Raw genomic sequence first — 12,010 nt, forward strand, 5'->3', positions numbered from 1 at the left:
CACCACGGGTGATTGTCGTGTGGGTTAAAGTGGACAGTGTGTGTGCAGAGTCTGAGCCCCACAGATGTAGATCCAAACAAAAGAAATGAATTCCATGTGTTGACTCTTTCCCACAGATGGTGAAGCACACATAACCTAGTTTTCTGTTTTGTGTTGGTTACAACCCACTCCAGTCCTCTTGCCTGGAAAATTCCGTGGACTGAGGAGCTGGTGGGCTACAGTCCACGGGGTCGCAAAAGAGTCGGACACGACTGAGCGACTTCACGCACCTTCACGGTGTTCTGTGTTCTGTTTTAGGCAGCCCTGCCGTCTCTCGCAAACCCCCCTTCTCTGAGCCCAATCCGACGCAAGGGAAAAGAGAAGGAGCCGGGAGAGCAGGCCTCTGTGCCTGTGAGCCCCAAGAAAGGCGGTGAGGCCAGTCCAGGTGTGAGGCCGCGGCGGGGCGGGGCGGGCAGGGCGGGGCGGGCGGGGCGGGGCGGGGCGGGGCGGGGCCCCGCTGAGGGTGGGCAGGGCCCGGGGCGGGGCGAGGCAAGGCGAGGCTAGGCTAGGCTGTCCGCATCACAGCGATTAGGTCTCAACGCTTCCAGTCACGTCCCGGCTGATGGATAACTTGGCAGTTTGGAGAATAAAATGTATAGAACGAAGCCACAGAAACGGTTTCCCCAGGTGTGGTTTCGGATGTTAATTGCTAAGAGTACACAGGCCACGTTTTGGTCTTGAGCACTCTGAGTGCGGTGGTCTAATTATTCGGGGTCCCAGCCGTCTCCCGGTGCTGCGCTGTGCTCCCTACGCCCTGCGCCGCCTCCCTTCTGCTCTTCTTGTTGATGTTCAGGAAGGGAGGGGGTGTAGAGGGCTGGGAACAGAGGTAGTGGGTGACAATTATGAAGGGGGAAGTGGAAACGCTACATTTGGAAAGGCTGTGTAGGGAGGAGAGTGGGGATGAAACCATCCGAGTGAGCCGAACCTGAAGAATTCACAGATGCTAGCGGGGTCTCGGGCCAGAGGGGCCAGAGTGCCCGTGGGCTCTGCCTGTGACGGGTGCCATCTGCGCCCCTCTCGGTGGGCACGGAGGGCAGGCGACTGGACTCCACCACACACGGTCACATGCCACCTCAGTGCTGGGGCCACACGTGACTCTTCCCTTCATTTTGCTTATAAAGCGTTCATGTCGAGCATTTTATTATTGTTTGAAGCTTATTCACTCTTTCGGCTACACTGCATGACTTGCAGGATCTTAGTTCCCTGAGTAGGGACTGAACCGGGGTCCTTGGCAGTGAAAGCCCCGGGTCCTGAGCACTGGACCAACAGGAAGCTCCCTGTGTTAAGCATTTGAAAAGATGCTGTTTTCTAAGGATTGATGGCAGTGCCGCTGGGGCTTTAGCATCTAAAAAGCTTCAGAACTGTACAGATGCAGTCATCAGTATGTGAGTGGTTATCTTTCTGATGATTAATAAGCTAAGGACCCTAAACCACCAACCTTTAAGCATTTTGCGTTTAGTACCTGCTCAGTGATAGCATGTGACCCACACGGTCATCAGCACGTGCTCACTGCGCCCCTATTAAGTTGCTTACAGGACTCGTGACCTCAGTCAGCTGGGGGTCATCCCCCTGGTGCCCCTGGGAGCCTTTTGCTCTGGGCGGTTTTCAGATTGGTTGAAGTTCCTTGAATTGGTTGTTTCTCTGACTTGCAGCCAGGCCAAGGCAGACACCTCCCAGCATCACGCTTGTCTTCTCTTTCTCTTTTTATTTTATTGTATTATCTTTTGGGAGGTACTCAGAGTCTACTAATGTTTAGTAATCAATTTCTTACTATTTCTAATTAATAAAAAAGTCACGAAAAGTTGGCATTTTAACCTGCTAGAATACTTGAAAAATAATTGTTATAGTGATTTCTTTTAAGCTTGGCGAGTGTTTCCTTTTGACCTGAAAGTGTATCTTGTCTGTGTGAAGCCTCTCGACCACCTGAAACCTCAGGGCCTGTTGCCGCAAACAAGTCCTCGTCACTGGGGAGCTTCTGTCACCTACCTTCTTACCTCAAACTGCATGACGTCCTGAAAGCCACTCACGCCAACTACAAGGTACTGCTTTTGTAAAAATACCCTTGCTCTCACACATTTCAGGGGACTGTCGACATTTTTCTTAAGATTGTAGACATACATATGAGTGAGTAGACCTTAGGGATGTGAGTTACAATTGGCTTTTTAGGCTTTGTTTATGATAGCTTCCGTCATACAAAAGGTTAGGATTTTTATTGAAAAAGTGATGTCTTTATGATCTCTTGGTGCTGGGTCTGGGCGTCCCAAGACCACCCATGTTCAGAGATGCTGTCTCCCTTGTCTCCCTTCTCATCCCTCAGGTCACCTTGGATCTTCAGAGCAGTAGTGAGAAGTTTGGGGGTTTTCTGCGCTCCGCCTTGGACGTTCTGTCTCAGATTCTGGAGCTGGCGACGCTGCAGGACATCGGGAAGGTTTGTGTTTCCTGTCTTCTCATTGAACTGTGGCTGGCACGCCTGAAATGCATCTCTGGGCCAGGTGCCTTGGGGTGGGACCCCAGCATCCTGGCACGTTTGGAAGGTGGGGAGAAGGTTCTTCAGTTTGGATACCTGAGTCTGATTCTTAGCCTCGCGTTGAGGAGAGTTTGATTTGTATTCTGTTTTCACTTTTTACTGTATATCAGCTCAGACTCAGTTGAATTAAAAAATGACTGGGTTTAAAACTGTTGAATCTTTTGCTTTCTCTGACCTTTGCATGTGGAAAGGTCAGAGCAGTCACAGTGACGGCGTGTGGCTTTAGGAAGACGCAGAGCTGTGCTTGAGGCTTGTGGACTTTGGTTCTGAGCCCAGTAACTGACCTCTGTCCCTCACCCTCCTGTCGTGGGGACCTGGTCAAGCAGACGGGAGAGTTAAGGGGTCGTGCGGTGAGTGCCGTGTCGTGTCCACGTCCAGACCTGACAGTTACCACCTTGCCCACTTGCTCTGGTGTGTTTGGACCCACCTGTCCAGCTGGGGCATCTTGGTGTCTAATGAACTCCAAAGTGAGCTTCTGAAAGCCTGCCTTGAACGTGGGCCGCAGCGCAGTTCCCTGTCCTCGCTCTCCCCGTCTTTCTCTCCGTGTGCATGAAGCTCACCCAGTCTCAGTCACAGTGCACATTGTCGTCTGTTTCTCCTCGCTTGTCGCTTTTGCTTCTCCCACATGTCAACTCAGAGGGGGGCGGAGCAATGCTCAGGCCAGGGCTAAGTCTTCCACCTGAGGCAAGGGCTCTCTGGCTCTGCCCGGGGGGGCTGCGAGCCCGCTGGGAGAGGAGTCAGTGTCTGGGCCTGTGTGATCTCTGAGCGCTGCTCCCTCTGCCCGCCTCCTCCCTGCCCAGCACTGCGAGGCCTCCCCAGGTCCTCTCTGGGAGGCCCCTCTTCTTTGGAACCCTCACTGCGTCTGCTTCTTGGACTCCCAGCTCCTTCTCGACTCGGGGCACCCCGAGCTCTGCTCCATCCCTCATCCTCATGCCCCTCCCAGGAGCTCTCTGAGGGGCACAGTGAGTGGGGCAGCCGTCCGGCTGACCAGCTCATTTCCCATCTCTCGGGAACCCCTGTCCTCTGGTGCCTGGTGATCACAGTCTTGGAGCCGTTCTTTTGTGTATTATCTGGCTTTTTTGGTTGTTTGGCTGTGGGGTAAACGTGGGCCGTCTTACCCCTTACTGGCTGGGGATGGGGTGGCCCTTTGTTATCCTGTGTGTTAATGTTCATGCTCGGGACTTGTTTCCTGTTACTCTGGACTCTCAGAAGGCCAGCAGCACCATCCTTTTCTCACCTGTTTTCAGTTTCTTAGCCATGCTATAAGGGCCACCCAAGGCGGACAGGTCATGGTGGAGAGTTCTAACAAAACGTGGTCCACTGGAGAAAGGAATGGCAAACCCCTTCAGTATTCTCGCCTTGAGAACCAATGAGCAGTATGAAAAGGTAAAAAGATAGGAAACTGAAAGATGAACTTCCCAGGTCAGTAGGTGCCCAATATGCTACAGGAGATGAGTGGAGAAATAACTCCAGAAAGAATGAAGAGATGGAGCCAAAGCAAAAACAATGCCCAGTAGTGGATGTGACAGGTGATGGAAGTAAAGTCCAATGCGGTAAAGAGCAATATTGCATAGGAACCTGGAATGTTAGGTCCAACAGGTGCAAGTGGTCAAACAGGAGATGGCAAGAGTGAATGTCGACATTTTAGGAATCAGTGAACTAAAATGGATTGAAATGGTGAATTTAATTTAAATGATCATTATATCTACTACTGTGGGCAAGAATCCCTTAGAAGAAGTTGAGTAGCCCTCACAGTCAACTAGAGTCTGAAATGCAACACTTGGGTGCAATCTCAAAAGTGACAGAATGATCTCTGTTCATTTCCAAGGCAAACCATTCAGTATCACAGTGATCTAAGTCTATGCCCAATCCAGTAATGCTGAAAAAGCTGAATGGTTCTATGAAGACCTACAAGACCTCCGAGAACTAACACTCAAAAAAGATGTCCTTTTCATCACAGGGGACTGGAATGCAAAAGTAGGAAATCAAGAGATACCTGGAGTAACAGGCAAGTTTGGCCCTGGAGTACAGAATGAAGTAAGGCAGAGGCTAACAGTTTTGCCAAGAGAATGCACTGGTCATAGCAAACACCTTCTTCCAAAAACACAGGAAAAGACTCTATACATGGACATCACCAGATAGTCAATACTGAAATCAGATTGATTATATTCTTTGCAGCCAAAGATGGAGAAGCTCTATACAGTCAGCAAAAAAAAGATCAGGAGCTGAATGTGGCTCAGATCATGAACTCCTTCTTGGCAAATTCAGACTTAAAGAAAGTAGGGAAAACCACTAGCCCATTCAGGTATGACCTAAATCAAATCCCTTACAATTATACAGTGGAAGTAACAAATAGATTAAAGGGATTAGATCTGATAGAGTGCCTGAAGAACTATAGACGGAGGTTCATGACATTTTACAAGAGGTGGTGATCAAGACCATCCCCAAGGAAAAGAAATGCAAAATAGCAAAATGGTTGTCTGAGGAGACCTTACAAATAGCTGAGAAAAAAAGAAGCAAAAGGCAGAGGAGAAACAGAAAGATATACCTATCTGAATGCAGAGTTCCAAAGAATAGCAAGGAGAGATAAGAAAGTGTTCCTCAGTGATCAGTTCAAAGAAATAGAGGAAAACAGTAGGATGGAAAAATGAGAGATCTCTTCAAGAAAATTAGAGATACCAAGGGAACATTTCATGCAAAGATGGGTTCAATAAAGGACAGAAATGGTATGGACCTAACAGAAGCAGAAGATATTAAAAACAGGTGGCAAGAATACACAGAAGAACTGTACAAAAAAGATCTTCACGACCCAGATGATCACGATGGTGTGATCACTCACCTAGAGCCAGACATCCTGGAATGTGAAGTCAAGTGGGCCTTCGGAAGCATGACTATGAACAAAGCTAGTGGAGGTGATGGAATTCCAGTTGAGCTATTTCAGATCCTAAAAGATGATGCTGTGAAAGTGCTACACTCGATATGCCAACAAATTTGGAAAACTCAGCAGTGGCCACAGGACTGGAAGAGGTCAGTTTTCATTCTAATCCCAAAGAAGGGCAATGCCAAAGAATGTCCAGACTACCACACAGTTGCATTCTTCTCACACACTAGCAAAGTAATGCTCAAAATTCTCCAAGCCAGGCTCCAACAGTACGTGACCTGTGAACTTCCAGATGTTCAAACTGGATTTAGAAAGGCAGAGGAACCAGAGATCAAATTGCCAACATCCACTGGATCATCAAAAAAGTAAGAGAATTCCAGAAAAACATCTACTTCTGCTGTATTGGTTATGCCAAAGCCTTTGACTATGTAGATCACAAGAAAACGCTTCTGTGGAAAATTCTTCAAGAGATGGGAATACCAGACCACCTTACCTGCCTCCTGAGAGACCTGTATGCACGTCAAGAAGCAGCAATTACAACCAGAGAGGGAACAACAGACTGGTTCCAAATTGGGAAAGGAGGTATGTCAAGGCTATATATTGTCTCCCTGCTTATTTAACTTATATACAGAGTACATCATGAGAAACGCTGGGCTGGTTGAAACACAAGCTGGAATCAAGATTGCTGGGAGAAATGTCAATAACCTCAGATATGCCAATGACACCACCCTTATGGCAGAAATTGAAGAAGAACTAAGAGCCTCTTGATGAAAGTGAAAGAGGAGAGTGAAAAAGTTGGCTTAAAGCTCAACATTCAGAAAACCAAGATCATGGCATCCAGTCCCATCACTTCATGGCAAATAGATGGGGAAACAGTGGAAACAGTGGCTGACTTTATTTTCTTGGGCTCCAGAATCACTGCAGATAGTGACTGTAGCCATGAAATTAAAAGACTCTTGCTCCTTGGAAGAAAAGCTGTGACCAACCTAGAAAGCATATTAAAAAGTATAGACATTACTTTGCCGACAAAGGTCAGTCTAGTCAAAGCTATGGTTTTTTCCAGTAGTCATGTATGGATGTGAGAGTTGGACTATAAAGAAAGCTGAGCGCCGAAGAATTGATGCTTTTGAACTGTGGTGTTGGAGAAGACTCTTGAGAGTCCCTTGGACTGCAAAGAGATCCAACCAGTCCATCCTGAAGGAAATGAGTCCTGAATGTTCATTGGGAGGACTGATGCTGAAGCTGAAACTAATACTTTGGCCACCTAATGCGAAGAACTAATCATTGCAAAAGATCCTGATCCTGGGAAACATTGAAGGCAGGAGGAGAGGGGGATGACAGAGGATGAGATTGTTGGATGGCATCACCTACTCGATGGACATGGGTTTGAGCAAGCTCCGAGAGAAGGACAGGGAAGCCTGGCGTGCTGCAGTCCATGGGGTTGCAAAGAATCAGACACAACTGAGCGACTGAGCTGAACTGAACTGAGTTTCCAGATTTCCCTGGTGGCTCAGATGGTGAAGTGTCTGCCTGCAGTGCAGGCGACCCGGGAATGCACAGAAAGGGTATTCCATATGTATTTGTTAAAAGACGTGATTGTTTGTTAGACAACTTGTGGTACTAAACACTCTGGTTGAATATTTCTAGTTAACACTTCTTAGTTACCTGCTATGAGCAGTGGTGTGGAACAGACTCATCCCTGCAGCCTTGGACGTCTGGTCCAGGGAGAGTTAATCAGAATAGTCAACATACATGGGCCTGAGTATGTGAAGTGAACAGAAACGTGTCACTTTTTAGTACAAGATGTTGCATCAGATGGATGAAGCGAGTGGCCTTCTCTCTGTAGTTGGAGTGCCGCAAGCAGCGGCTGGAGGCCGTGTGGCCGTGAGGAGCGGGCTGCCGGTGGCGGTCCTGGACCAGCTCTCGCCTCCAGGGAACCTTGGCTGCGCAGACCTCGTGTATGAGGCTGGAAAAGCACCTGTGAGGGCAGTCGTTTCAAGGCAGTCGTGGTGGTCATCTCTGCAGGCTGCTGTCAAGACACATCCAGGACTTTCTGTGGCAAATCACACCTGCCGTAATGTGTGTTACGATCAGCTGACCGTCCGTAGCCGCCCCAGGGATGCAGGGCTTTCAGTGCCCCTGTGGACTCTGACCTCCTGCACTGAGAACAGGGCTGGACGCGAGTGACTCGCTTCCTTTAATGCCTCACACTTCTCCTTTCCAGTGTGTTGAAGAGATCCTGGGATACCTGAAGTCTTGCTTCAATCGAGAGCCGATGATGGCGACTGTGTGTGTTCAGCAGGTAAGAGAGGAGCTCCTGGGAAGCCCTGCTCCCCGCATGATGCTGGCGCACTGCCTGTCACTCAGGAGATGCTGCGTCTGGCAGCCCCACCATCACTCCCCTGCTCGCTTGTTCTCCGGCCAGAAGGGTGCTTGTCCCCTGTGTCCCTGGAGGAGGGGCTCACCCTTGGGGACAGGCTCCCGTCCCCTTCCTGCCGTCCGAGCGCCCCTCCCGCGTCCACGCATCCCGTTAGTTTCAGGTGGACTTGGTGTGCGTGTGGGAGATTCCGCATTAATTCAAATGTCGATGACTTCAATTCTTCCGCTCCAGTTGCTGAAGACTCTGTTCGGGACAAACCTGGCCTCCCAGTTTGACAGCCTGTCTTCCCACCCCAGCAAGTCGCAGGGCCGAGCGCAGCGCCTCGGCTCCTCCAGCGCACGGCCCGGCTTGTACCACTACTGCTTCATGGCGCCGTACACCCACTTCACCCAGGCCTTGGCGGACGCCAGCCTGCGGAACGTGGTGCAGGCAGAGCAGGACCAGGACACCTCAGGGTAACCTTCTGAGCCCCGCTGTGTTCTCTAGAGCTTTCCGCGGTGCTGAAGGCAGGGCCCCCTTCAGAGAGGCGTGTAGTCCAGTGAGAGGCGGGCCTGCGGTGTTACGGTCTGGCGGGCGGGGCTGGGCTGAGCGACAGGAGAGCTGCGCGGCTCCCCACGAAGCCGCGACCACTCATGCTGCCGTGTCAGCAGGCCCGGAGCGGGGCGCGGGTTCCTCCGCCGCTGAAGGCCGCCGCCACAGGGTCTGGTCCTGTGTGTTGGTGGCCTCAGGGCCTGTAACTCGGGTGGTGCAGCAGTGCTGGTGTGCAGAGGGCTGGGGGGCGGTGCGTTCCCAGCTTCATGGATAAAGGTCTCTTTCCACTTAATTTATGGCTGTGTTGGACTTCCCCAGTGGCTCAGATGGTAAAGTGTCTGTCTGCAGTGCAGGATCCCTGGGTCGGGAAGGTCCCCTGGAGGAGGGCATGGTAAGCCACTCCAGTGTTCTTTCCTGGAAAATCCTATGGACGGAGGAGCCTGGTGGACTACAGTCCATGGAGTCGCAAAGAGTTGGACACAACTGAGTGACTTCACTTTCTTTCTTTAGGATGTCTGGGATTGCAGTAGTTGTTTCTTAAATTAACATTAATTATTAGTGCATATTTGAGTTACTACTCTGTAGTAACAGTAGAATTCCTGGGTTTTTGTTACATAGATTTAGAGTATTTTAGGAAAATGTCCACATTTTGGGCTTTAATTGGTGATATACTGACTTTTTCTAAGTCTCAGGACTAGGACTCTTCAAATATTTCGTCTAATACGGAATATAAGTAAAACAAGCAAATGTCTGATTACTGTCATTTAATATTACATTTCTTGAAAAGAAAAGGGTATACTTGATGTCAAAGTTTAAAGTGATCAAGTGATGCCTTCTGAGTCTCCGAGCCTTTCCCGAGCCTGGCTGCCTCCAGCCCTGCCCCCGAGGCTGTTTGAGTGGCTAGCAGCAGTGCTTTGGCCCAGGTTGCCTGCTGCAGGGAAGCCTGGTGGGCTGCAGGCCAGCCGCGGCAGTCCGTCCGCGGTAGACTCAGTTCTGTCTGATGGCGTGCTCGGTCGTGTCCAGCTCTTCACGACTCCATGGACTGTAGCCCACCAGGCCCCTCTGTCCGTGAGATTTTCCAGACGAGAATACTACAGCGGGTTTCCATTTCCTTGCCTGACTAATCTTCATTAAGAGAAGAGCTTGATGCCACTCCACTGAGTGGCTGTTGACGTTCGTTCTGACCCTGAAGTGTTCTGATTCTGTGAGCTGGAGTCAGCTTGACCTGGGTCTAGCTGGGGACACAGGAGAGTATGCAAGGGTGTTCTCTGTTCGGCCTTTTTCCTACCTGGCAGGTGGTTTGACGTCCTCCAGAAAGTGTCGTCCCAGCTGAAGACAAACCTCACCAGCGTCACAAAGAACCGAGCAGACAAGGTAACTGGGAGCTGTTCCCAGGTTGCGGTCTGGAAGCGGCTGCCGCTGAAGACTCACTCAGGCGTTCTTTCTTTTCTTCGTAGAATGCTATTCATAATCACATTCGCTTATTCGAGCCTCTTGTTATAAAAGCTTTAAAGCAGTACACGACCACGACCTCCGTGCAGTTGCAGAAGCAGGTGTTGGACTTGCTGGCACAGCTGGTTCAGCTCCGGGTCAACTACTGCCTTCTGGATTCAGACCAGGTGTGTCCCTTGTGTCTTTCACCTGCCGTAGCGGTTCGTGATGTAGTGAAAGCTAACTGAGAAAGACGCTGAGGCGTGCCGTCAGGAAGTGTGCGTTTCCTTCCCGCACCAGCTGCTGCGTCTCCTCGTCTCACCCACCGGTGGGCGCGGAGGCCTGGCCCGCGGAGCCTCCGTGAGCACAGCGCCCTGAGCCAGGCGCTCCAGCCTTTACGCTTTGCAGTGGTTCCTCCTGTCCACCCGTCCACCCACCTGCCCCCACCCAGGAGTAATTTACACTGTAAGACTCATGGTTTGAGGGGACCTCTGCGCAGAATCCAGAGTGTGGTTTTAAACCACTTATGAGGAATGGTTTCCAGTATCAAGCTGTCCCCTGTTGAAAAGGCGTGTGACCCATCGGACAGTGGCTGGCCTCCGCGCTGCGGCTGTCTGAGCCGGCCACCCCAGGGGCCCTCACCCCCCGCGCCCTGCTCTGGCGCGTGCGACTGTGCAAAGGCGGATCCCTTCGTGACGTGAATTCTCTAAAAGCAGGAGTCAGAGCAGCCAAGGTCACCACAGGGAGAGTTGCCTTTGGGGCGTCAGGATGTGACTGTCCCTCTTGGGCTGTGACTGTGGGCTGCTTTCCTGAGTGAGATGGGAAGTGTTCTGAGGTGGAAATGCTGCAGCTCTCCGTTTGCTCCTCGACGGGGATCTTAGTTCCCCGACCAGGGATTCCTACCATCTAGAAGGTGTCGTGGGCGCTGTGGCGCCGTCACTCCCCTGGGGAAGCTCGACGGAGAGGCGACGCCGCTTTCCCCGCAGTGGTGCTGGGGGGCCACCTGAGGACAGGGGGCCTAGGGGCTTTGTGTTGGCCAGCATCTTCACCATCCTGCCCTCTGCGCTGGTTTTCAGGAGGACATTCTCCACAGAGCCCGTTTCCTCCTCTGGGGAGACGCTCCCAGGGGATGGTGATTCTGTCGTCTGGGGAGGGGGACGCCCTCGTCTGCGGTGGCGGTGGCCGTGGCTGAGGGGAGGCAGGCGTGGGACCTGCCATGGGGCTTCCCGGGATGAAGCGGGGCCCGGCGCAGGCTGGCTCCACTCGTCCGAGCCCAGCAGGCACCTTCGCGACTCCTCAGGGAGACCAGTCCTCCCAGTGGTGGTTAGAGGCCCCTTTCTCCCCAGTTCTTAGGATTGGTTGCGGTGATGGTCTTTATGAACAGGGCAGAAAAAGAGGCCCACGATTTACCTCAGTTCAGGCTGTGGGTTATGGGGGCCAGGAGGAGATTGGAGATGAGCTCCGAGCGTCAGGGTGGGGCATGAACATGCGCTTGAAGCTCAACATGGCGCTGGTCATGAGCAGCCGCAGGTGCGGCCTCCGCTCGCGGCCCCCACGCCCCCAGCAGCCCTGGGTGCCCGGCCCCTCTGAGTGCTGGTGCTGCGGGGAGAAGGTGGGCGCACCTGGATGTCTTGTTCCTAAGCCGGTTCAGGAAGTCCATGCTGCCGGGCTTGCTGCAGCTGTACCAACAGGACCTGAGCTGCGCCTTGTGGGTGCCTCCTGGTGGCCCCTGGAACTTCCGTTTGTTTCTCCCAGGAGGTTTCACCTCAGCGTTCAGTAAACAAGTTTAAAGGGGTTTTTGCAAGTGTCTTGAAATTATCTAATCTGACCGTAGAGTACGTTTGAGTTCTTGTATAGAAGCATGGTTGTCTACTGTCAGAAAACTTGTTAAAGGTCTATACAGATGAGTGCCAAGGAAAGTAACCTAGTTTGCACGTTTTAATTACTGATGTGAAAATTGTATTTCCTGCCTGTAGGTGTTTATTGGATTTGTGCTGAAGCAGTTTGAATACATTGAAGTCGGTCAGTTCAGGTAATTGCATTTTGTTATTTTAGATTTCTTGTTCTTGTTACATAATTACATGTAGTTTTATTTTATTTGGATTCATTTTATTTTTTTGGCCATACCAAGCAGCATGTGGATCTTAGTTCCCCGACCAGGGATTGAACCTGTGTCCTCTGCAGTAAAAGTGTGGCGTCTTAATCACTTCCTACCAGGAAG

At 51.2% G+C, this 12,010-nt stretch overlaps 1 protein-coding gene across 1 annotated transcript in view; it reads left to right on the forward strand.

Annotated features, from left to right (window-relative positions):
* The window catches only part of HTT (huntingtin), a 127,945-nt gene that overhangs the window by 67,171 nt on the left and 48,764 nt on the right, over positions 1 to 12,010 (forward strand). Inside the window, exons 27-34 of the mRNA XM_061145410.1 lie at positions 298 to 424; positions 1,951 to 2,078; positions 2,357 to 2,467; positions 7,672 to 7,749; positions 8,059 to 8,282; positions 9,654 to 9,732; positions 9,816 to 9,977; positions 11,766 to 11,821. Coding sequence (XP_061001393.1) covers positions 298 to 424; positions 1,951 to 2,078; positions 2,357 to 2,467; positions 7,672 to 7,749; positions 8,059 to 8,282; positions 9,654 to 9,732; positions 9,816 to 9,977; positions 11,766 to 11,821 — 965 coding nt within the window. The remainder of the gene's footprint in view (positions 1 to 297; positions 425 to 1,950; positions 2,079 to 2,356; positions 2,468 to 7,671; positions 7,750 to 8,058; positions 8,283 to 9,653; positions 9,733 to 9,815; positions 9,978 to 11,765; positions 11,822 to 12,010) is intronic.

The sequence above is a fragment of the Dama dama genome, chromosome 6, assembly GCF_033118175.1.
Source record: "Dama dama isolate Ldn47 chromosome 6, ASM3311817v1, whole genome shotgun sequence".
Classification (NCBI taxonomy): Eukaryota; Metazoa; Chordata; class Mammalia; order Artiodactyla; family Cervidae; genus Dama; species Dama dama.